Below are 25,691 nucleotides of genomic sequence, written 5' to 3' on the forward strand. Positions count from 1 at the left end.
CAAATTTTCAAATCCCATTGACAATTTTTTAATAATTTTATCATTGCTATTTTTTCTAATTTTTAGAATCAACATCACAATGCGATTCACTTGTCCTCGCATGCACTTAATAGTCATATAACAAATGCAACAGGTGTTGCTGGAGGCGGAGGAGGCAGCACTATTCTGGCTGGTGGTGGTATTATAAATGCCGCTGCCAATCATTCACCCAAATCGCCAAATCAACATCCACAGCAGCAGCAGCAACAATCCCACAGTTTAATGTCAACATTTACTCCCATTGTCGGTTCCGCGTCGACGGCATCGTCTGTTACGGCCGCCGCAGTGGCCAGTGTCACCCAGCAGCAACAACAACAGCATATGCAATTATTAAATGCCGCAGCAGCGGCCAATAATTGCAACAATAATCTGATGTCGTCTTCATTGAATGCTGCCCACAGCACTGGCATGTCACTGCACGAACGTGGCCTACCACCCAAAGGTATGGGTCTAACAGCAAATGCCGGCGGTGGTAGCAATATGTTACTTCATACACAACACCCCGCCCAGCAACAGCAACAACAACAGCAGCAGCATCATCATCCCAATCAAACGTCGTCATTGGTCATAAATCCGGCGGGAGCCAATGTCGGAGCAGGTGGTTCGGCTATGACGACATCATTGCATAGTTTTGACATAAATGGTGCAGCAGTTGTTGGCGGTAATCCCGTTGGTGTTGGCGCCCAGACATGGGCAACCCCCTCCCTATCACCGACATCGGGCATGGCGCCCAATCATCATGTTGGCCAACAGCAACCGCACAAAAAATGTGAGGTTAAATTGAATGCAATGCCGTAAGTAGAGAGATAATGTTCTGTTAATGTTTAAATTCATTTGATTTTAATTTTAATTCTATTTTTGCAGTTGGTTCCATGGCAGCATTACCCGTGACGAGGCCGAACACTTGCTACAGCCCCGCGAGGATGGCCTGTTTCTAGTGCGAGAATCGACCAACTTCCCTGGTGACTATACGCTCTGTGTATGCTTCCAGGGTAAGGTGGAGCATTATCGTGTGAAATATTTGGAAAATAAGCTAACCATTGACGATGAAGAATATTTTGAAAATTTGGGTCAGCTTGTAGCGGTAAGTAAGCGATGCAAACTCATCTTTTCACTCGTCTGCAAACGAAGAGAAGAAGAGAGACGGCCTTTCTTCCAGTTCATAAATAAGACCTTGAGCCTGGCTCTAGAGACAACATTCTGTCAGTCCATAGATATTACCTTCAGCTCGTTTGCTCGTCTGCAAACGAAGAGAAGAAGAGAGACGACCTTTTGTAATTTTATAAAGACGACCTTGAGCCAGACTCTCACTTCAGGCCGTATATAAAGGCTTACTTCAGGTCATCTGTAGACACTTCCTCCTGGTCGTCTATAAAGATTTCCTCCAGGCCGTCTATTAAGCCTCGGTCCAGGTCATATATGAAGACTCCCTCTCGATCTGTCGTCTATAAAGCCTTCCTTCAGCCCACTTATAAAGACTCCCTCTAGGACGTTTATAAAGACTCGCTCCAGGTCATTTCTAAAGACACCATCCAGGCTGTCTATAAAAACTCCCTCCAGCACGCCTATAAAAATTCCCTCAGGTCGTCTATAAAAACTCTCCAGGACGTCTAAAAAGACCCGTCTGACCTTCTGCCATTTTATAAAGACGGCCTTTAGCTCGTCTATAGAGTCAATCTGACCTTCAGCTCGTCTATGGAGACGATCTGGCCTTCAGCTCTTCTATAGAGACGATCTGGCCTTCAGCTCGTCTATAGAGACGATCTGGCCTTTAGCTCGTCTATAGAGACGATCTGGCCTTTAGCTCGTCTATAGAGACGAACACTTGCTACAGCCCCGCGAAGATGGCCTGTTTCTATTGCGAGAATCGACCAACTTCCCTGGTGACTATACGCTCTGTGTATGCTTCCAGGGCAAAGTGGAACATTATCGCGTGAAATATTTGGAAAATAAGCCAACCATTGACGATGAAGAATATTTTGAAAATTTGGGTCAGCTAGTAGCGGTAAGTAAGAGATGAAAACTCAAACTTTTGCTCGTCTGCAAACGAAGGGAAGAAGAGTTTATAAAGACGACCTTGAGCCAGGCTCTTGAGACAACATTCAGTCAATCCATAGAGACTGCCTTCAGCTCGTTTGCTCGTCTGCAAACGAAGAGAAGAAAAGAGACGACCTTTTGTCATTTTACGAAGACGAACTTGAGCCAGACTCTCACTTCAGGCGGGGTATATAAAGGCTTACTTCAGGTCATCTGTAAACACTTTCTCCTGGTCTTCTATAAAGATTTCCTCCAGGCCGTCTATTAAGCCTCGGTCCAGGTCATATACGAAGACTCCCTCTAGATCGTCTATAAAGACTCGATCTGTCGTCAATAAAGCGTCCCTCCGGGCCATTTATAAAGGCTCTCTCTAGGATGTCTATATAGACTCGCTCCAGGCCATTTATAAAGACACCATCCAGGCTATCTATGAATACTCCCTCCAGGACGCCTATAAAGGCTCCCTCCAGGTCGTCTATAAAAACTCTTCAGGCCGTCTAAAAAGATCCCCTCAGGGTTGTTTATAAAGACTACCTCCAGGTCGTCTATAACTACTCAGGGGCGTCTAAAAAGACTTTGACCTTGAGCCAGACTCTAGAGACGGCCTTGAGCTCGTCTCGTTTATAGAGACGGCCTTCACAGCTCATCTATAGAGACGGCCTTCACAGCTCATCTATAGAGACGGCCTTCAGCTCGTCTATAGAGACGGCCTTCAGCTCGTCTATAGAGACGGCCTTCAGCTCGTCTATAGAGACGGCCTTCAGCTCGTCTATAGAGACGACCTTCAGCTTGTCTATAGAGACGGCCTTCAGCCCGTCTATAGAGACGGCCTTCAGCTCTTCTATAGAGACGGCCTTCTAGCCTTCAGCTCGTCTATGGAGACAATCTAGCCTTCAGCTCGTCTATGGAGACGATCTAACCTTTAGCTCGTCTATGGAGACGACCGAAAGCTCGTCTGTAAAGACTCCCTTTTGTTTGTCTATAAAACACCTTTTCGCTTGTCTGTAAGGCCTCTCTCGTCTGTAAATACTCCCTTTCGCTCATCTATATGGGCTCTTTAAACCATAGCTCTTCTTAATACATTCCCATTCCCACCATTTCCATATATATAATCCTTTATTCGGTTCTTTATGCATAAATTATATTCTTTTCTTGACTTCTTTTCCTCTTTCCCCCTATAGCACTATGAAGCCGATGCCGATGGTCTGTGTACACAACTGGTAAAATGTTTACCCAAACAGGGTAAACAGGAATACTGCATCAATTCGAAAGATTTCATTGACAAAGGTTGGGTTATACCCGAATCGGATTTACAATTACGCGAGAGCATAGGCAAGGGTGAATTTGGTGATGTTATGTTGGGCATACTGCGCAATGAAAAGGTGGCTGTAAAAATGCTTAAAGACGAGGGAGCTGTACAGAAATTCTTAGCAGAGGCTTCAGTTATGACGTGAGTATTTTCCAATCTGAAAGTATTTGAAACAACTTTAAATAATGTTCTCTCTTGCGATTTCACAGAACACTGGAACATGAAAATCTAGTGAAGTTCATTGGTTTAGTCTTTACTAGTAAACATCTGTATTTGGTTACGGAATATATGAGCAAAGGATCACTGGTTGATTATCTAAGATCGCGGGGACGACAGCATATAACTAAAAAGGATCAAATCAATTTTGCTTAGTAAGTGTGGAATTGATCCCAATATTCTGTGGGCTATATATAACAAAAACTGATTTCATATTTTAGTGACACGGCTTCTGGTATGGAATATTTGGAAGCGAAAAAGGTTGTTCATCGTGATTTGGCTGCCCGTAATGTTCTCATTTCGGAAGATTGCGTTGCCAAGGTATCCGATTTTGGTTTGGCCCGTGAAGAATGCTATAATCTGGATGTCGGGAAATTGCCAATTAAATGGACTGCCCCCGAGGCATTGAAAAATTGGGTAGGTTCTACGATTTGTGTTGAATTTGTATGTTAAATTAATTGTTTTAAAATTTCTTTTCTTCCAGCGTTTCTCTAATAAATCCGATATGTGGAGTTTTGGCATTTTATTATGGGAAATTTATTCATTTGGTCGTGTTCCTTATCCTAGAATTGTAAGTATTACAAGTTTTCTTTTTGAAAAAAGTATATCTTTAAAATATAGAAAAATCTGTTGAAATTCTTAATGTGGAAGAAATGTTGGTATTTTAAAAGCGCTGGCCCTTATCTATATAGACTCCATATTCAATGGATATAAAGAATCCCTATTCTCAATACTTCACTGAAATTATAAGGATTAGAATTTTTTCCAAAAAATGGTTAAAACTCCATTTTAACGCAACGTATTCTGCAAACTTATTTGTCATAAAATTCTACTATACGTCAAAATTCCGAATCGTACATAAACTTCAGGAATTTATAAGTATTAAAAACACATTTTAGAGGTTAAGCCATACTTATGTGAGTTTGGGTAAAATTCTTCTTAAAAACGTCATTTTAGAAGGATAATACCGAAGACAAAAATATTTTATATTAAATTTCCCTGAAGTTCACCAATGAAAAGAAATCCCTATATCCATTATATATCACGAAAATATTGGTTTAAATTAAAAAAAAAAAAAAAACACAGAAATATTTTATATTTCTTTTCATCGGTATTTTTTCAAATTGAGGGCTGAAAGTAAAATAAGACTTGGTTTTATACAGAAAATATCAAAACACAAAATTTCACTCTGAGTCACCAAAGTGAAGAACCCTTCCTTCCCTTCCATTATATTTTACGAGAATACTTCATTCATTTTTGCCAATTAAAAACACGAAAATAATTCTTATTCATTTTCATGGATACTTCTTTGGTTTAAACAGAAAGTGTCAAAGGATAAAATACTAAACAAATTTCACTATAAGTCACTAAGGAAAAGAAGTGTCTATTTCTAATATATACAACAAAATACTGGTGTCAATGTTGCCAAATTAAAAAAAATATATATATAAAATTTGATTTTTGGGTTAAAGTGTCAAAAGAAGAAATAATCCCCATCAAATTTCACTATAAGTCATCAAAGAACATAAATCCCTATTTCCATTATATATGTAGAAAATACTTGCGTCGAATTTGCAAAAAAATTGATGGATTTTTCTACGATCTATTTTCAAGCTGATGCATGAAAGTATCCTAAAATTTAGTTTTAGACAGAAAGTGCCAAAGGAGGAAATATTCCACAGCAAATTTCACTATAAATCTCAGAATAAACCATATATCTGGGTATAATAGTTTTTGAGAAAATTACATTCGAAGTTTATGTATTAAAGTGGAAATTATTTGCCGCAGTTTTTGTTTATGGATTTAATTCGGTTCAAATCGGAGTCCAAATCTACTCAATAAAAAAAGCCATAGACCTGTTGGTCACGAGGAACAACAAGGTTAGTAGTCCTTTGACTATATACGTCGATAGTCAAGCGGCACTGAAAGCCCTAAACGTCTCTAACATTAAGTCTAAAGTTGTTTGGGACTGCAGGAGATCCTCGAAAAACACTTGGTTGTCTATCAAGCTCTGTTGGGTTCCTGGTCATTACAATATTCCAGACAACGAGACTGCAGACGGAGTGGCTAGGCTAGGGTCCGAATCAGCTAACATTGAAGTTGAGAATTCGGTCAAACCACCCCTATGCCACTTCCTACAGGTAATTCATAGACACTACTCTGAGAGAATTCAACAAAAATGGCAGGAAGAAAGGGGGTGCAACATCTCCAAAAGAATCTGACCAACGCTCTCGGAGAAGGGAACAAAGTCGCTACTGTCCTGGTTGATACCTGTTTTTAAACTTTTCTCTGCCACTGTCCAGCACTCATTAACATGAGGCACAGGTTGGTGGGGAAACAAGTGGCACATGATTTGTCTTCGTTCTCTAACACTGGCCCTACAGTAATACATCAATTATCCCGAAGACTTAAGTGGTTAAAGACAACACGGCAAGATTTCTAGCCGTGTATCACCCTTATAACTATATATCCTATCAGTAATAATTCCACTTTTTTTCGCCATTATTTATTTCTTAAAATTGTACTGTAAACAGCCAGTCTGCGGGTTTGTAAAATCCAGGATATTCAGTTTGTAAATCAAACCAAAAGAGTTTTGGTTTCCCAAATTAAAATGTCGATCTACTCTTTGGTATAGCCCCTATATAGTAGGTTTGGACTCTGATTTCAATTATTTTTTAGGTTGAAGTCAGGACTTTTATAAGGTCGAACAAGAAGACCACTTTTAGCAACAATGTGGCAATAAACATAGCAGTTTTTGCACCATTTTGATTAGACTTTCTTTCAATTTCAAATAGCAATTATATTTTTGACAGCAAAGTTAGCAGCCAAATGGGCCTACTGGCCGATCTTATATAGGCCTTGGTTTAAGTAATATTTTTGGTATAGCCGCCATATAACGGTACCTCCCGATATCCGGGTTTTTGATGATTTTCGCCACATGTATTCACGGATTTGTCTAAAAATTGGTATTTGTATGTCATAATGGATTTTTAGCTCCGGTGGCAGAACATTGAATATTTAGGTCCACGTTTTCCTCAAAACGATATCCTCCTACATTCTGTATTTTGATAAACCTAGTCACATTTACCCACGAAATTGTTTCAAATTTGTTATTTAAGAAGATATGGTAGATGACAATCCTTGAAGTATAAACTAGTCTAGAGACTTTCCTTATTTGATATGGCCCCTCTATTTAACGACCTCACCCACTTTATGGTTTTTTGAAAAGTTTAACACCATTATCCTACGGTCTTACTGGTATTTGTAGTTTAAAGTGGAAAACGTTTGAACTCAGATTCTTTTATATAAAAATGTTTTATTTAGTCAATGGTGGAGGGTATTAAAAGTTCGTCCCGGCCGAACTTAATGTTTTTTACTTGTTTTAGCAACATTCATTTTCATTCTCGAAATACTGAATATTATTTCCTGTTTCTTCTTTCATTTCAGCCATTAACCGATGTTGTGAAACACGTTGAAGTCGGCTATAAAATGGAAGCTCCCGAGGGTTGTCCTCCCGAGATCTATGAAATGATGAGACAAGCCTGGGACCTTAATCCTGCCAAACGACCCACATTTGCTGAACTAAAAGTGAAACTTTTACATTTGAAAAATAATACGGCGTGAAAGATGAGTTATTGCCAATAGCGTAAAAGCAACTACTACAACAACAACAACACCACTACCACCTTTTAAGAAAATAAAGAGATAGCGACAACCAATCCCTGCAGCAGCTGTTACAATTTAAAAGTATAATAAATATTATTATAATGACACACAGATACACTTAACGAAAATATGATAACAACATACTAAGTAGAGATTGCAACAACAACAAGAAGAATTAAAATCTAAAAAACAAAACACCATTTATATATATAAACATAAAAAACATGCATATATATATATACCTAACTAAGGATATACAAATCAGTTTTCTTTCTCGAGACAGAGAGAAAGAGAAAAAAACAACAACGTGAAAAGTGAATGTGTATTTACAGCAACAACTATTTAACAGAAAAGGAAAAGAAAAGTATATATTACAACAACAATAATAATTATAATAATATTAATAATTAATTAATTATTCTTTATATTATTACTAAGAAAAAACAATATAAATAATTATAACAATATAAATAACAGCAACAACAAGTAAAATAATAATCATAATTAATAATAATTTAATATTAAGATCAAACAACAACAACAACATGAAAAAATGTTATGTAAAAACCCAACAGCAACAACATTATAACTAATAATCATTTATATATTATATAAATTAACATAAATACATCCCCCACCCCTATCCTATACCTCTCCACCTTTCTTAAAAGTTAATGATTTGAAAAAAAAAACAAACAGGCGGCTACATAAGGCAACTACTTAACTCAACAATAACAACCAATTTTAAATGTCTGTTTCTTTTTTTGTTTATTTTATTTTTTGTTTTAATAAAACAATGCCAACAACAACAATACCTAAAAAACAAAAAGCCCCTCCAAATTTCTTTTTTTCGAAGGAGAAATCAAAACAAACTATACCACAAACAAACAAACAGCCACACTTATTTAAACACACAATTTTCCTTTAGATGTAAGCTTAAGCTTAAAGAGAACAACAGCAACAATAACACAAAACAAAAAACAATCTTAAATGTTCACACTCTATGTTATTTATACAAAAGAAAAAATACTAAAATCCTATTTTGTTAAAAAGCCAGTCGCGTTATGGAACCACATTTTGTTTCTTCTTTTGCAACCTTCTAGACTTTTTGGACAACATGGCCACTTCCTTTGAACGTTAAGAATGAAGGAGATTGATTCGAAATTATCCAGCTAAAAGTATATTGTTAGCCCAGACCACTTTCTCATAAATCTGTAAACAAAAGGGAAAGTTTATGGAAAAGAAAAGCAAGTTTCATTGAAAAGATAGAAGTTAATAGAGGTAAACGTCACATATAATTCAGCCCTCTCTCTCTCTCTCTCTATTTACAAAATATTTACTTTCCTTTCCCGCAAACTTTACTCAAGCAGCGTACGCCAGCGAAATATTAAATTTAAAATGCACACATTTGACTGCAACAGGTCAAACATAAAATAGGGGTAAAATTCATTCTGAAATACCACTGAAGAAATTATGGCATTCCTCTGGCATTCCTTTAAGATATGTCACAAAAATATGCCATGTGAAGACTTCAAGCTGCTTGTGTACGCACTCCTTAATTTATATATGTGAAATTCGATAGTAGACATTAGGGCTGTTCCAGAACCTGCCAGAATCTACTAGTTGCAATTTCTTTTTCGATATCATAAAGGGAAAATCTGTTATCATAGTAAAAACTTTTACATTCTTGCAGTTCTGGAGCAGACCAATTTTGAAACTAAAAAATATGCATAATAAGCCCCGAAAACTGTTATCGATATAGGGTTCATCATTAAGTAAGCAGATTTAAATTATAACCTACACACCATATGTTGGAGGTATAATATTATGGACCAAAAAGTTTGTAACACCATGGTCCTAGACCCATGATGTTATAGATCAATCTTCCTATATATATAGCCGAGTTAAATTGATCTAGTTATGCATGTCCGCCCTTCTGCCCATGTTAGTTTTTAATCACGCTGCAGATCGCAATTATGTTCCGATTCTCACAAAGTTTTGCATAGAGTTTGGGTCAGTTTGAAATAAGAAGCCTATTGTTTTTGGTGATTGTCGCAAAATATTAATGAATTAGTTAGTTGGGATGTCCACCTTAGATAGATGTCTCCTTTAGAGAATCCACTTGATAACCTCAATTATATGATACCCTTTTTCATACCCATCTCATTTAATTTTTCCATCTAAGCCTTTAGGAGAGATGGTGGTGGCGGCACCATGCCAATTAATATCATGTCATCTTATTTTTGTCGCTATGTTTTCCGGTGATACGTATAAACACACCGCCTTTACTGGATCTTCATGGCAGCCAGCAGTCCAGCATCGTTGCGATCTTTATAGATCTACTCATTTTTGTCCTTTTCCTTGTGAATTTGTATTTGATACATAAAGTGGACTTCCAGTCGACCTTGACGAGCCCTCTCATGCATTTGTATCAAACGAATAGCTTCCATTTCGATTTTTTGTTCCACAACTGGATTCTCCTCCACCATTCCAGCTTCTCAAAGATTTCTGTAATTATTGGATATTATAATGCCAGCGATGGATATTTTCTTCCATTCCTTGTGAATGCCAGGAATAGATCCATAATAAAATTAAGATATAGATCTACTCATTTTTACCCTTGTTAATTTGTTTTTCATTAATAAAGTGGACTTTCAGTCGACCTTGACGAACCCTCTCTTGCATTTGTATCAAACGTAAAGCTTTCATTTCGATTTTTTGTTCCACAACTGGATTCTCCTCCACCATTCCAGCTTCACAAAGATTTCATGCCAGCGATGGATATTTTCTTCCATTCCTTGAGAATACCAGGAATAGATCCATGTTAAAATTAAGAAGGTAAAGTCATTTCAAATAAGCATATCCATCCCTGAATTTTCTGTAATTTACCTTGTCAAATTTCGCTGAATAAAAAAGGGGATTCCATCTTTGATTTCTGGGTATCCAATGGATTTATAAATATATAAATTTTGACAAGGAGATGTTGTCAGACGAATAATTTTGAAAAAATGTATGACTTTACCTTCTTAATTCTACCATGAATGGATCTTTGCGTTATAGAAAAGCCTGAGGTGTTATTTTTGCTGAATGAAAGGCGGGAGTGTCCTTCTCTGTTTAAAACATTATTATGCGTTCAAAATTTGCAGAAAAGGACTCTTCTGAATTACTGTGCGACGTGTTGAACAGACAAATATCCTACAGTTTATGTTATCCTACAGAAAATTGTTCCACAATAAAAGAGAAGTGAAAATTAAGTGATGACAACAAAAGTTCGGGAATAATCAATTAATCATCCTGAACGTAGTTGGGCCAAAAATATCCTGGTTTGCCTAGGCAGCCGACGTTCTTCAGCTGTAATGGAGGGGGAGGGGGGTGGACTCCAAGGATGGCATTCATACTGTAATTATTTACTACCTCTGCGACTGCATCAGTATGAATGCTATTCAGACCCGCTTGATAGGCTTCATGATCTAGGGGCTCTCTCTGATATCGCTGGACCTCTCTCTCTCTGTAGATCATGCAGGTCCTTCCTAAAACGCCCTGGGAGTTCTGTCCATCATATGGTGGTTAGGACGACTCCCACGATAACACGATTATGCTGACGTAAGAGAAGAACTTTTTGTTGTTGTTGCAAAATGGTCAGGCTTAATCCCTAATAGAAGAACCTTCGTCTCCTGGTTGTAAATGGTTCACAGGCACCCTGTTGCAGTTCTCAGTGGCGGCATTCTGGCAGGTCTGAATACTTTTTTACTCCGTTGCACTTGTATTCGCAGATCACACTGTAGCGACATAGCTATCCACAGACCGACATATCATCGTCAACAACGTTTCCTTATCCGCGCCCCAAGTACTGCCGGCTAGCGCCTTGCGGATTAGTTGCACAATTGGGAGCTCTTTGGTGAGAGAGGTGAGAGGGAGTATGTCAAATGTTCCTCAACTCTCCTAACCAGCAAACTGACAAATGCAGTAACTGACAATGCACTTCCTCAAAACGACCACCTTTTGTTTTTTTTTCAATTCGCCAGACAAGCAACATCTATGGCCACCAGATTCATGATTTTTTTTAGCAAATACTTGCGCCTGAAATTGTTGTTCAATACATGGGAGAGTATTCCATAATCAGGCTTTAAATTTCCTTCGGTATAAAAGTCCCTAGATGATCAACATATATAGTCACCAGATCCATGGAATTTAAGACCGCAACGATTAACGCATTGAAATTGTATGTGGACATGCAGGTTTGAATTTCTCTTTAGAGATCCTTCGTTATAGATTTCAGCCGTTCTGAGTCCAGGCGTCCCTGTTATGTGGCAGTTCTTTTAGGAAATCCCAATTTCTAAGAATGGTATCATGTTCATATGCTCAACTTTAACTCCTTGCGCATCAGCGTACTTCTTGATGTCCGTTCCACTACAAAGATACATAATTGCCTTGATCCTAGTACTGCGTCCGGGGCAGCTTTTGGAGCACTCTCAATTTATGCAGCTTTCTGGACTCTGTCTCTGCGGCTGTGCCTATAGTACTTAGAGAGGAATTAAACCGCATTGGAAAGATTGTAGTACAGAACACTTCGTATCGTACATCTTGGTGTCTGTTCCACTACAAAGTTACATAATTGGCTTAGTTCTAGTACGGTGTCCGGGGCAGCTTTTGGAGCACTCTCAATTTATGCATCTTTCTGGACTCTGTCTCCCCGGCTGAGCCCATTGCACTTAATGAGGAATTAAACCGATTTGGAATAATTCTCGTACGGTGTCCGGCGCAGCTTTTGGAGTACTCTCAATTTATGCAGCTTTCTGACCTCTGTCTCTCCCTATATTACTGGGAGAAAATTAAACCGAAAACTGAAAATTGACCCCAACTTTTTTTTTTTTTTTTTTTTGGATTGATTTAGGGCGAGCTTTGTTATCAAAGTTTATTTCAATAGATTTTTTGCGATTATATTCCCATCATGCAGTTCCGATCGGTGGCTTTGAATTGCCAGTTTTTTTTTTTTGTCTAGTGGTTGCTTTTTTAACACTTACCCCGGCTTTACAAAAATGTATACCCCCAGTCTTTGTTAACAAATTAAATAATTATTTTCCTTGACTGTAGAACACAATTGTATCCTTAATTAACGTACATACACACACACAAACAAAAATGAAATGCTAAAAAAAACGCAAAACAATGTGTTAATCTTTAGATTATTTTCCTAAATAAGATTTACAATAAAAAAATTAAAAAAAAATCAAATTTTTACTAAACTAATTGTACATTTCTTACATACTAAATTAATATATATTTATATATTAAAAAAACAATATTTGTAATTTGTATGTTTTATTATTTTTTCTTTTAACATTTAACATTTTTGTGTATCTAAGTTTAGAATCTCCCAATTTTAAATGCTTCAAGCTTCTTTTTAATAATTAATTAAACACACAAAAAACAAATAGCTCACACAGCCCTTTTACAAAAAATGTTGATTTTATTATATATATATTTATTTTGTTGTTAACATATTAATAACATAAAAAATTATATTTTCTATAATTATTATTATTATTATTTTTTATAGTTTTTAGGTATGTAAATTTAAGTTTTATTTTTATTTTTTTTTTTTTGCAAATTTTTTCTATTTTCCTCTTACTTTCATTCAACTTCTCTCTCTCACTATTTTTTTTAATAAATTTATATAAATATTAGCCAACACACACACAGTTATATATAGATTTTTTGATTTTAACCAAATACAAGATCCTTTTTTCTTTTCTTCTTCAAATTGAAAACCCAAAAAATCATCCTTTTCGTTTTCGATTTTGTTTTTCTAAATAAAAATAGAACCAATAAACAACAACCTACAATCTTTATATATATACATACATATATATATATATATATATATATATATATATATATATATATATATATATATATATATATATATATATATTATAAATAAATATATATAAAAAAATACATATATATATTTTATTTACATAGACGATTTCTACTTACAAAAAAAAAAAAAAACAAAAAACAAACAATAGAATACACCAAATCGAAGAAAACTAAAAACTACAACTACAACTTGTGTCCCCCTCCCCCACTCGTCCTGTTACTAGAAATTCAATGACAAGAGTCTTTTTGGCCACAGCATACAGACAAACAACATACATACATACAAACATACATATTAAACAAAAATATTTAATATTTTGATTGAAAATTTCACTTATTCGAGTTTTGAAAAAGAAATTATGGAACAAAATTGAAACAAAACAAAAAACAACTATTGTATGAAAAAAATACACACAACAAACAAAAACAACGTATTTGAATTAAATTAAATGACTTAAACATAAAACAAAATAAAAACAACAACAACAAGAAACAAAATAAAATATTAGTGTAAAACATAAAAAATAAATTATGTGGTTTTTCTTTATTTCTTGTTAATGTAAAGGAACTAAGGAGGGAGAAAGAAGGCAATTGGTTTCACTTGAGGATGTGTGAATAGGAACAATTGTAACTACCCGTAGCTTCTTTAGAGACGGGCTTCAGCTCGTCTATACAGGGTGAGGTAAAAAACTGCAAAAAAACAAACACCACAATTTTTACATTTTTCTTTAAATTTTATTGAATGAAAGCAAAATATGTCGGAAATAGCATCAAATTTTAGAATATGTTTAGATTTGTTCGAATTGGTTACCTTTGACACGAATTATGACCTTCAAACGACCAATGAAACGGTGACACGCTGCCCAAATGTTGCTCTGCGGTATTTTGGATCATTTCCGGCGAATCGATTGCTTGAGGTGATCGACACATTTTGATATTTTTAGTGCAAACCTTGCTTTCCAAAATGTTACAGACACAATAGTCCAACGGATTGGTATCCGTAGGTTTTGGTGGCCATTGGGCGCTGGAAATGAAGCGAGGAATCTCATTTTATAACCACTCTTGGGTGCCGGCGCGTGCTGAGTGCGATAGTGCTGAGTCCTGTTGGAATGTCCAAGATCTGCGGCCAAAATATTTGCGTACCCAAGGCTTTAATACACCTTTCACGATAAGATTTGACATTTATTCTGATGCCACGGACGATTAATTCTAGCGGAGAGCGACCATCGGCTGTTATGGCGGCCCACATTATCACCATGGCCGGCGCTTGAGTTCTTTTTTTTCCAACCGAAGGTGCACATTTTCAGCTGACCTCTTTGGCAAGTAAACACGATCATTTTGTTTATTTACAAACTGCTGGACAACGAATTCGGCAGTTCAGTTCAGATGGTTGCAGTTTTTTCATCTCGCCCTGTATAGAGCAACTGGGTTTCAGCTCGTCTTTATGGACTCACAGGGCCTCAGCTCATCTTTATGAACAAACTGGCCTACAGCTCGTCCTATATGGACTCACTGGGCCTCAGATCGTCTTTATCTCTCCGGCTCTCCGTTGAAACTGCCTGCCTTAACCCGGTTATAAAACTACTTTCTTCATAGCATCTCAAAGTATCCTTGCCTTCAAAATTTTGATTTTTCCCCATTAGACCAATACTTTTATTCCCCACCCCTTACCTCTCGATTTCCGCCCTTACATCTGGTAGACACATCGATTGCGATGGCTGCAGTCCAACGCTCTTTTCATCGGGATTTTCATTGACATTCAAGTCACCACTGCGTGCCGGCGACTTGGATTTGTCTTTGGTTTTACTTGACTCCTTTGAGGAACGAGCCGATGAACGACTTACTTCACTTTCTGTGTCAGGTCTACTAAAGATATGCAACGATCCACCCTGATCCTCCGTGGGAAAGTCTGGTAATTTTCCAGTTTTGTCATAGCAATCTTTAATCCATGCACGTATATAATCGGCTATGTCTTCGGTCATGCTGGGGCCATGTTTGGTTTTAATTTCTTCACGTACCCGGTCTAGGGTTGATTCATAGCTTTCTTGGAAGGCTTCTTGGGTGATATAGCGACGTTCGTAGATCTGAATGAAAAATAAGGAATATAGTGTTTATAAAAGGAGTTTTCCATCGAATCCTCATTTTCGTCCTTTTTACATTCTTTGTAAGCAACCGGTTTTTATACCCACCTCATTTAATTTCTCCACCTTTTCCGCCCGGGTCTTTAGGACCGACGGTGGTGGCGGCACCATGCCAATTTATATCATTTCATCCAATTTTCGTCGTCTGGTCTTACGACGATCCGTATAGTAGCCCAGAGCAGAGCATCATTGCGATCTTTATCCTTCTCCTCATTCTTGCACTTTTCCTTGGGCATACATATCTCCTTCATGAAATGGGCTCTCAAACGAACCTGGAAAGCCCTCTCATGCATTTGTATCAAACGAATTGCTTCGATTTCGGTTATTTGTTCCACCACCGGATTCTCCTTCGAACCGGAGCTCGCCTATAGAGACGACCTTCGGCTCGTTTTAGAGACAATCTTCGGCTAGTTTTTAGAGACGATCTTCGGCTCGTTTTTAGAGACGACTTTCGGCTCATTTTAAGAGACGACCTCCGGCTCATTTTAAGAGACGACCTCCGGCACGTCTATGGAGACGACCTCCGGCTCGTCTATAAGAGACGACCTCCGACGGCCTTCATTTATTCTCATACTTTTGATGCAGTTTAACAAAATTGTTCGCTCCCACAGGTGTGGTGAATATTTCCCATCACCAAAACCAGATGTTATTGTTATTTGCATGATCACAATAACCCCCGAAACCATGGCAACATGACACCCGCTCCATGCACTGCCAAACAAACACAACTGACATTCACAAGGAAACCGGTGGCGGAATAACACATCGGACGCCCACACTACAATGTCCAATAATTACTACAATGAAATTTGGCATTTGTCTCAACATGAACTCGAGCTACTGGCCATTGAAGATTTTCAGAGGCAAAATCAAGATGTTGAGACAACAATTGCCGCTCAAGGTGGAACGGATGCTGTCGTCAGCGATGAGACTACACGCAAAGCTATTGTTCAGGCCACCACCTATGAATTCTATTTGAAATATATTTGCATTGCCAATCGTCTGGAAGAGGTCTACGACAAGATGATACAACCCCAAAAACGCCAACTGATACGCAATATTTTAAATGGCTGTCTGGGTAGGATAATTGAGTTGAAACATGATTTGGTCAACATTGATCTGATGGAATTCAGTTACAATGATGCCGTGGTGGAGCGCCTCAAACTAACACCCATCGATACAGAGTTGAGGGTTCCAAGATATTTTCTGCGTGAGCGACGTCGGGAGATTGAACAACGCAACAAGACAATGCATGATATCCTTGTGAAGCTGGGATGGGTGGAGGAGAATCCGGTGGTGGAACAAATAACCGAAATCGAAGCAATTCGTTTGATACAAATGCATGAGAGAGCTCGTCAGGGTCGTCTGAGAGCGCATTTCATGAAGGAGATACGTATGCTCAAGGAAAAGGGCAAGAATGAGGAGAAGGATAAAGATCGCAATGATGCTGGACTCTTGGCTGCCATGAAAATACAGAAAATGTGGCGTGGCCATACGGATCGGCGTAAGACGAGGCGGCGGAAATTGGATGAAATGATATTAATTGGTATGGTGCCGCCACCACCGTCGGTCCTAAAGGCCCGGGCGGAGAAGGTGGAGAAATTAAATGAGGTGGGTATAAAATCTGGTTTGACGCTTACCAAGAATCTAAAGAGGGATCGAAATTGAGGAGATTAGTATTCATTCGATAGAGAACCGCTTTCATAAACTCTTTGTCCCTTACTTATTTTTTCAGATCTACGAACGTCGCTATGTCACCCAAGAAGCCTTCCAAGAAAGCTATGAATCAACTCTGGATCGGGTACGTGAAGAAATTAAAACCAAACATGGCCCTAGCATGACCGAAGACATAGCCGATGAGATACGTGCATGGATTAAAGATTGTTATGACAAAACTGGAAAACTACCAGAATTCCCCACGGAAGATCAGGGTGGATCGTTGCATATCTTTAGTAGACCTGGCACAGAAAGTGAAGTAAGTCGCTCATCGGCTCGTTCATCAAAGGAGTCACGTAAAACCAAGGACAAATCTAAGTCACCGGCACGCAGTGGTGACTTGAATGTCAATGAAAATCCCGATGAAGAGGGTGGTGGGCTGCAGCCAGCGCAATCGATGTGTCTGCCAGATATAAGGGCAGAAATCGAAAGGTAAGGGGTGGGGGGTAATAGAATTGATCAAAAGGGAGAAAATCAAAATTTTGAAGGCAGGGATACTTTGAGAAGCTATGAAGCAAGCAGTTTTATAACCGGGTTAAGGCAGGTAACCTCAACAGAGAACCCATATAGAGGTTCTGAATGTCAGTCAATCCATATAAGTCGAGCTAAAGCTCTGTGAGTCTATATAGGATGAGTTGAAGCTCAGTGAGTCCATATAGGCTGAGACGAAGAACAGTGAGTCCTAATAAACGAGACGAGCTGAGGCCCAGTTAGTCCATGAAGACGACTTGAGGCCCTGTGAGCCTATAAAGACGATCTGAAGTCCAGTTAGTCTATATAGACAAGCTGAAGCTCAGTGAATCCATATGGGACGTGTTAACGGCCAGTGAGTCCATACGGACGAGCTCAGGCCCAGTGAGTCTATAAAGAAGAGCTGAAGCCCAGTGATCCCATAAAGACGAGTTGAGGCCCAGTAAGTCCATATACCACGAGCTGAAGCTTGTAGAGTCCATATAGAACGAGCTGAAGCTCAGTGAGTCCATATGGACGGGCTGAAGGCCAGTGAGTCCATAAAGACGAGCTGAGGCCCAGTGAGTTTATAAAGACGAGCTGTGGCCCAGTGTGTCCATAAAGACGAGCTGAAGCCCAGTAAGTCCATAAAGACGAGCTGAAGCCCAGTAAGTCCATATGGGCGAGCTGAAGGCCAGTGAGACCATATAGGACGAGCTGAAGGCCAGTGAGACCATATAGGACGAGCTGAAGGCCAGTGAGACCATATAGGATGAGCTGAAGGCCAGTGAGTTCACAAAGACGAGCTGAGGCCCGGTGAGTCCATAAAAAACCTGAAGCCCAGTGAGACCATATATGACGAGCTGAAGCCCAGTAAGTCCATTAAGACGAGCTGAGGCCCAGTGAGACCATATATGACGAGCTGAAGCTTAGTTAGTCCATAAAGACGACCTGGGGCCCAGTGAGTCCATAAAGGCGAGCTGAAGCCCAGTGAGTCCATAAAGACGACCTGATGCCTAGTGAGTCCATAAAGACGAGCTGAAGCCCAGTGAGTCCCTAAAGACGAGCTGAAGCCCAGTGAGTCCAAAAAGACGAGCTTAGGCCCAGTGAGTCCATAACAACAAGCTGAAGGCCTGAGAGTCCACAAAGACGAGCTGAAGCCCAGTGAGTTTATATAGACGAGCTGAAGTTCATATAGGACAAGCTGACATTCTGTAAGTCCATATAGACGATCTGAAGCCTTGTAAGTTCATATAGACGAGCTGAAGTCCAAATAGACAAACTAAACCTCTAGAGAACATTTTTTTCCAAATTCCCCTAACCTAAAACCTTCCATTACAGATTCAACGAGATTTGGCGTGAAAAAGACGAGTCGGGCAATATGCGTCAGAGTCACTACTACGACATGATTTATGCCGAAAAATACGATGAAGTGGAAAAGGAGTTTCGACGAGTAGTCGATGATGTTATGCGACAGGAATTGGAACTTTTACAGGTACAAAAAACAATGCGGAAAACAATTTCCAACTAAAAATCTAAAAATTCTCTAATATCTTCTCCCTTCCATCGACAGACCGCCATTGGCAAAAAGGCCAAAAAGAATAACAAAAAAGCCCGGCGCTCCGGCAAGAAAAGCAAAAAGAAAAAGGAAAAAGATTTAACACCCGATCGCACTACCGAATCCTTGTACGAAGAATTGGTGACAAATGGCATTATAAGAAAATATCCCGAAACAAAGTTAAGTCAATTCCTAGGCGACAAGGCCTTAACCGCCAGAGATGGTATAAAACCCTCACCCGGCGATATACGACAAATTCTCACAGAATATTGTATTTTACCACTCGGGTCAGAACAGATACACAACTCTTGTCCACTGATACGTTCCATTTTGTTGGTGGGCCCCAAAGGATCGGGAAAGAAATCACTGCTACATGCCATTTGCACTGAAGTCGGGGCAGTTCTGTTCGACTTAACTCCGGCAAATATTGTTGGAAAATATCCCGGTAAATCGGGTTTAATTATGTTGATCCATTTGGTGTTGAAAGTATCAAGACTGCTGCAACCAGCCGTAATCTATATGGGTGATGCTGAAAAACCATTTATGAAGAAAATACCCAAAACCGATCGTACCGATCCGAAACGTTTGAAAAAAGATTTACCAAAATTAATACGAAATATAGCTCCCGAGGATCGAGTATTGTTTATTGGGACCTCAAATTTACCCTGGGAAGCTGATCAAAAATTGCTACAACAAACCTATAATCGTTTTATATACATACCCCGACCGGATTATGGAGCATTGTCGCATGCTTGGAAAACACTTTTGTGGTAAGTGTAAGTGAAGACGTCGAGTTCTAAAAGAAGGCCAAAAATTGGTCTTTATAGAAGAACGGAAGGTTGTCTTTATGAACGAGCAGAAGGCTGCCTTTCTAGACGAGCTGAGGGCTGTCTTTATAGACCAGCTGAAGGCTGTTTTTACAGACCATCTTGAGGCTGTTTTTATAAACCAGCTGAAGGCTGTTTTTATAGACCATCTTAAGGCTGTTTTATAAACCAGCTGAAGCTGGTCTTTCTAGACGAGCTGAAGCTTGTCTTTCTAGACCAGCTGAAGCTGGTCTTTTTTAGACGAGCTGAAGCTTGTCTTTCTCGACAAGCTGAAGGCTGTCTCTCCAGAAGGCAAGGAGGTCTTTAGAGGCCAGCTAAATTCATGTAGTCTTGATAGATGGGTTGCAAAGCCAGAGAGCTTACAACTGGCCCAAAGACAAATGGTTTTAAATTCTTTCCCATTCCAGCGAATATTCCGGTGGATTATCAAATCTGGATTGCAGTGTTATGGCCAAGATTTCCGATGGTTATACAATTGGAGCGGTTAATGCCTGCCTTAAAGAGGTTTTGACTTGTAAACGTAAACTACAGTTGCGGTCTCAACCCTTGACTCATGCCGAATTAATAAATGTTTTGTGGTAAGCCTTCGATTATTCTTATTTCAACAATTCCATATGACCTTCTTTTCAGCACCCGAGATCCGGTCTATCGTGAAGAAGAGGAAGCCTATGAATCGTGGTGGACTAAGACACCATTAGGAAGACGTCGGCAAAAACTATTAGAAATTGAGGAAGAGGCACGTTTAGAGGAGCAAGCCCTGGCGGCCAAACAAGGCAATGGAAAGAAGAAAGTTTGAAAGGGAAATAATCCCTCCCCAAATAAATATACAAGAATATTTTATAAAGGCTTAACTTATAAAGTAAAATATGCACATAAAGTCTTCATCGTCATATTATTTCAGTTCAAAATTGAATTCCTTAAAACCACTTTTACAATAAAGTCTATCAATTTTTAACTCTACAGGTAGTAAATCCTTTATACTTTCAACAATATCAGGTAACTGTTTGGTTATTTCATCGACATAGTCTCCAAGGCACCATAGTATACTAATATGGAAAGAAGGATCCTGAAAAGAAAGAAAATCAATTATCAACTGAACTGGATCAGATTTCGTTCAATAAAGTAATCCAAACACAATTTAACTATTTCAGTTCACCTCATAAAACGTGGCCAGTTTAAAGTTCAACATAACACGATCAACTTTCTTTAAAATCTCCAGCATTTTCTCTAAATGTATGTCATCTACACGAATGGCCAAAAAAGTACGTGTACGTTCTGCATTTGTATAGGCTTTCAAACTACTTAGCGATATGGTAAATCTGAAAGGAAATTCCAATTAAATTATTTTGAAAAACTATTGTTTATGACAAAAACTTATCTTACCTTGCAGTTGCTGTAAACTCCTCCTCCAAAGTTTTTATAAATGATTCTATAAAATGATATTGTAACACAACAGTTCGACTTAAACTTATGTGGAGATCAGGGCAAATTTTAAAATCACATTTACTATCCAATTGTCTGAGGCATAATTCTTGTAAATCTTCCAGCAGGGATTTTGGCGTTGCAACAAAAACATATGTAGCCCAATTACCACGTTCGTGTTTAAAACTTCGTATACGTCCTTGGTGTTTGGATGGATCATCTGTAACTACGTCCTCATCAGGCAACTTTCGTTTTCCAAGTAAGGTTGTGGCCTTGGGGAGTATTAGCCTAAATATTAAATTTTGTATAAATATTCTTGCATGTATTTGCTAAATATTTTATGCCAACATTTTTCGGACAAACTGTGCTCATTGAGTCTAGCAAATGTTACTCAAGTTATGCGAGGAATCGATATCAGCCCCAATGAGTTCAATAAACGTTGATTTGAATATTTAACTGAAGGACAAACTTGCGCGCCAAATATTTTAACGGACCTCAAAAGAAGCCTATTCGAATTTAGCACAGTGTAATCATCTGTTCCCACATTTTGTTAAGACAATTTGTGATGTAAACTCACTTTTTTGTTTCTGTATGATGATTATCGACTTCTTTGACATCCTCCTCAGCTTCAGATTCGGAAGTACTACTATAGTTAACTAAAAACATTAGAAAAAGTTTATTTTGCGAAAGATGTGTTTGTGCAATGTTTACTAGTTGCTCACACAAGGAGAAGAAGCATTCAAGTTTGACATTGCCTGTAGACGTGACAGCTGTCGTCGTGAAGGAAGGGATGGGAAGTTGCAATTTATACAATTTTTACCTACATTAATTATAAGCTAAGCGATTTATTTATTCAAATTTTGTTATTCAATATTTTGAATTTTCACAGCATCAGAAGAGGCACCAGAAGACATGGTTCGATCTCTACCATCTTTATAACAGATCTTGAGTTGATGGAAATATTGAGATGTATCAAGTCTTAATGGAATCGGATGTTCATTTAGCGTTTTATGAGCTTTATTGATATATTACAGCGGATCTTGTGTGGTGTTTGTGGGGGAGTACCAGAAGGAGTGCGCCGATATGTCCCATTTTCACAGCAGATCCTGTGTTATTAAAAATAATGGGATGATGTATTTGTAGAGAACCAGATGATTATTTCGAAATTTATGATACTTTTGGTTATTCAAAATTTTGACTGTTTGTGGGGGAGGCACCAGAAGAAATGATTCGATCTCTATCTGCCAAGTCTGAATGGAATCGGATGTTAATTTCGCGTTTTATGAGCTTCATTACGGATAATACGTACGTTATTTATATATATATATATATATATATATATATATATATATATATATATATATATATATATATATATATATATATATATATATATATATATGAAAATAAATAAATGAAAACTGCCTCAGGGCTGTATTTATGTAGTTATACAAAGCGGTTCTACCTCCTCATTATATCATGGGTTAGGTCTAAAATATGTAAGAACATCTGTAGCTCATTCCCTAGTCTATGTCAGCAAAAACATTGACAGATTACAAAATTATATGTTTTGCAAGTCCATCGAAGTTTATCGGTCAGCTCCAAAACATATGTCTCATGCACTTACGGGAAAGCTGCCCCTATGTATCTAACTAACTAAGGGAGAATACATCATGGTAATTCTGTAGTTTTACGAAGCTGTTCTACCTCCTTATTGTACCATGGAATACATAAAAATCTTTTTTGTCTGGCTTAAGCATGACAGAAGAATACAGGTAGATGCATCAACGCTTGGGAGCATTGATATGTCAAAAAAATGTAAATGTTTTTTCAAATATAAGTAGATTTTTATATGTTTTCTTATACTACGTCATTCTAAGGCTATTATAATTCGCGTTTTTCAACAATTTTTACAAATTTAAGTAATTTTCATTCAACATTTTCAATTCCAAAATTGATTTGACAGCTCATTGTACCAGCAGCTGTGTCGACGCGTCTACCTATATTCTTCTACCATGGGCTTAAGCCATCGGCTGGCTGCTTTGTAGAGGAACAAAGGAGTTTTAGGTTGACTAACTTCGATTTTGGCTCTACGCTCCTTTGTTCTTCTCCGAAGAACCCAGCCAAAAAAAGCGTTTTATGTATTCTTATCTTTAAAGCTTTGAACACTAATAAATCTGACAATTTGCGGGGTTTCATAATATTCTACAAAATGTCATATTGTGTACACCTGGCTACAGAAGCATCTATTTTATTGAAGATGTCGATTGGTTGGCTAAAGAATCTGCGAAGCATCTTTTTTCCGTGAACATAAATCTCTCCGCCAGAGAAGTAATGATGCAAATAAAGGAGAGAGATAAGACGGCAAAGTTTACAATTTTTTAATTAGTGTTACACCTTATTATTGTGTCATGCCCTTTAGCATAAAAATGACACACGTTATATTTATAGGTTTACTTTCATGTCAGCTGTTTACTGTGATTTGTTAATCGTTTTACGCTATCATTGTGATTTACACGACCTGTGTGCTTAATGGGCCTTGCGCTGGTCGAAAGAAAAATTTAAAAACTAAACAAAAGTGTAAATGTTAAATGGTCTGGTTGGAAATATAAAATACAACCGGGAAAATAACAATAAATATGAGACTAGGAGCCGTGTTGTATGTGTACAAAGGCGAATGGGGACTGCCTTCCATTGATTTCGAGTGTTTGCGCGTTCTGGTATGTGTCAAGCGAGTAGTAGTGTGATGGTGAACATGATTTTAATAGCAAGTTGCATCATACTGGCTACATACTCCAATCATCCTGCCATCATCTCAAGATGATTATCGTTTCCAGCGTTTGGCAGTATGAGTGTTGTGTTCTTGAATAATTTGAATTTTTACATACTTCTTTATAGTGCTTGATCAAATTTACCCGCTGTCCAGTCGTTATTGAGACAAATTCCAACCCCTTGCGCTCCGGTGCCGGCAAATTGCCGTATCTTCAAATAGGCGATGAAAAATTTGTAGGTTACAGACAGATAAAGAAATTGTTAGACAAAGAGGTGAGTGAGCGAATGGCGTGCATGATAAGTGACTGCACTTTTAGAATGTGTGCCCAAATATGGTTAACAATATGTAATGTTCATTGGGTTCAATGGACTCTCTAAAAAAACATGTTGCTATTTATTTCTATTTTCAGGGCTATGCCATAAATCATGAGCTCCGGCAAAAGGATCGCCATCTCTCGGAATGTTTTGCAAATTGGGTGTTCACAAAACTGCATGTCTACCACAATTATTATTTATATGGCGAACCAAACAATTTCGATATAACCCGTGCATTATATGCCAAACGAACTCCATTCCCATTTAATTTCTACTATCCGTCCACGTACCAAAAGGATGCCCATGATGTTATCTCAGTGATGGGTGGTTTCGATATTGATGATAAATTGGAGAACCACAATGTGGAATATGTAGGTTGAAATAGCAATATTACTGTAAATTGATAATAATGTCCTTTCGTTCTTTTTAGATTACCAGTGAGGCCAAGAAATGCATCAATGTATTGTCAAAACGTTTGGGCCGCAATTTGTGGTTCTTCGGCGACAAATATAGTGAATTTGATGCCATAGTATTTTCATATTTAGCGATACTCTTCAAAATCACTTTGCCCACAAATCCCATACAAAATCACATAAAAGGCTGCCCAAACTTAGTGAATTTCATAAATAGAATATCCCGTGATATATTTAAGAAGGAAGCATTTAATTCGATTAACACCAGCAAAGATAATGCTTCGCCCAATGATCCCATGTTGACAGCAACAGAACGAAAGTTCCTAGAATCGGAAAAGAAGACAAAAATCTTGGCTGGCATTGGTGCAGTTGTAGCCATGAGTTCCTTTGCGGCCCTGAAAATATTTTATAAAAAGGTAAAGAAGCGGAAATTCTATATTTTAAAGCCACAACTAACCATTTTTAAAATTTCAGTTTTCCAGCTCAAATGATCATTATGATGGGGGCATTCATTATGACGATGATGATATAGATGAAGATGATATGGACTAAATACCAAAAAAACAAAATAGTTTCGAGATCACAAAGAGGAAAAAATTAACTGCCTTTGCCTTCTTTTCGTGTGTGTTTTATTTACTAGGACACACATTTATATATTGCATCAAGGATTTTTGGTTTGGGCTGTCGAAAAAATATTGAAGTAGATTTGTTTTGTATTACAAATATTTTTGAGATGAATAAGAAATTAATGCATTTTTGCTTTCAAATTTAAATTATTTGTTGAAATGCCACAATTGTTTGTTAAGTTTTGTTTATCGCGACATCTTTTGCAATCAATTTTCAATGAAATAAACGATGTAATAAAATGGAATATCCTGTGGTATTTTTGCTGCTCTATTAGACATTTATGGTATATGACATTCATCG

At 37.9% G+C, this 25,691-nt stretch overlaps 4 protein-coding genes across 5 annotated transcripts in view; 3 read left to right on the top strand and 1 right to left on the bottom strand.

Annotated features, from left to right (window-relative positions):
- The window catches only part of LOC101896156 (putative uncharacterized protein DDB_G0277255), a 40,101-nt gene extending 32,639 nt beyond the window's left edge, over window positions 1-7,462 (top strand). For both annotated transcript variants that reach the window (XM_020034897.2, XM_020034898.2), the window contains exons 3-9: window positions 67-833; window positions 904-1,123; window positions 3,258-3,526; window positions 3,595-3,756; window positions 3,823-4,018; window positions 4,086-4,172; window positions 7,049-7,462. In XM_020034897.2, coding sequence (XP_019890456.2) covers window positions 67-833; window positions 904-1,123; window positions 3,258-3,526; window positions 3,595-3,756; window positions 3,823-4,018; window positions 4,086-4,172; window positions 7,049-7,225 — 1,878 coding nt within the window. In that variant the 3' untranslated portion in view covers window positions 7,226-7,462. The remainder of the gene's footprint in view (window positions 1-66; window positions 834-903; window positions 1,124-3,257; window positions 3,527-3,594; window positions 3,757-3,822; window positions 4,019-4,085; window positions 4,173-7,048) is intronic.
- An 8,593-nt stretch (window positions 7,463-16,055) lies between these two features.
- Window positions 16,056-20,701, top strand: LOC131805407 (dynein regulatory complex protein 11-like). The gene is made up of 6 exons (XM_059128542.1): window positions 16,056-16,902; window positions 17,027-17,439; window positions 18,799-18,952; window positions 19,031-19,785; window positions 20,250-20,420; window positions 20,473-20,701. The coding sequence occupies exons 1-6, from the start codon at window positions 16,075-16,077 to the stop codon at window positions 20,636-20,638; spliced, it is 2,487 nt and encodes an 828-aa protein (XP_058984525.1). The 5' UTR covers window positions 16,056-16,074; the 3' UTR covers window positions 20,639-20,701.
- Window positions 20,702-20,719: 18 nt separating this feature from the next.
- LOC101887384 (U6 snRNA phosphodiesterase 1) lies at window positions 20,720-22,008 on the bottom strand. The gene is made up of 4 exons (XM_005178055.4): window positions 21,842-22,008; window positions 21,226-21,552; window positions 20,999-21,161; window positions 20,720-20,908 (listed from the first exon to the last, which is right to left on the bottom strand). Exons 1-4 carry the CDS (start codon window positions 21,928-21,930, stop codon window positions 20,735-20,737), a joined length of 753 nt encoding a protein of 250 aa, XP_005178112.2. The 5' UTR covers window positions 21,931-22,008; the 3' UTR covers window positions 20,720-20,734.
- Window positions 22,009-23,764: 1,756 nt separating this feature from the next.
- LOC101896329 (metaxin-1 homolog) lies at window positions 23,765-25,635 on the top strand. Its single transcript, XM_005178019.4, has 5 exons — window positions 23,765-23,984; window positions 24,163-24,309; window positions 24,447-24,722; window positions 24,782-25,180; window positions 25,239-25,635. Exons 1-5 carry the CDS (start codon window positions 23,904-23,906, stop codon window positions 25,314-25,316), a joined length of 981 nt encoding a protein of 326 aa, XP_005178076.2. The 5' UTR covers window positions 23,765-23,903; the 3' UTR covers window positions 25,317-25,635.
- The last annotated feature ends 56 nt before the right edge of the window (window positions 25,636-25,691 follow it).

This window comes from Musca domestica, unplaced genomic scaffold, assembly GCF_030504385.1.
Source record: "Musca domestica strain aabys unplaced genomic scaffold, Musca_domestica.polishedcontigs.V.1.1 55, whole genome shotgun sequence".
NCBI classification, from domain to species: Eukaryota; Metazoa; Arthropoda; class Insecta; order Diptera; family Muscidae; genus Musca; species Musca domestica.

Bases quoted from the DNA above. Each gene is read 5' to 3' on its own strand.
- LOC101887384 (XM_005178055.4), bottom strand. From the start codon at position 21,930: ATGTTTTTAGTTAACTATAGTAGTACTTCCGAATCTGAAGCTGAGGAG. The intron at 21,553-21,841 runs GTGAGTTTACAT...TTTAATATTTAG, and splicing joins CATCATACAGAAACAAAAAA to GCTAATACTCCCCAAGGCCA. The intron at 20,909-20,998 runs GTGAACTGAAAT...CTTTCTTTTCAG, and splicing joins AACTGGCCACGTTTTATGAG to GATCCTTCTTTCCATATTAG.
- LOC101896329 (XM_005178019.4), top strand. From the start codon at position 23,904: ATGAGACTAGGAGCCGTGTTGTATGTGTACAAAGGCGAATGGGGACTG. The intron at 24,310-24,446 runs GTGAGTGAGCGA...TTCTATTTTCAG, and splicing joins AGAAATTGTTAGACAAAGAG to GGCTATGCCATAAATCATGA. The intron at 25,181-25,238 runs GTAAAGAAGCGG...TTAAAATTTCAG, and splicing joins TGAAAATATTTTATAAAAAG to TTTTCCAGCTCAAATGATCA.
- LOC131805407 (XM_059128542.1), top strand. From the start codon at position 16,075: ATGTCCAATAATTACTACAATGAAATTTGGCATTTGTCTCAACATGAA. The intron at 16,903-17,026 runs GTGGGTATAAAA...TTATTTTTTCAG, and splicing joins AGGTGGAGAAATTAAATGAG to ATCTACGAACGTCGCTATGT. The intron at 17,440-18,798 runs GTAAGGGGTGGG...CTTCCATTACAG, and splicing joins ATAAGGGCAGAAATCGAAAG to ATTCAACGAGATTTGGCGTG.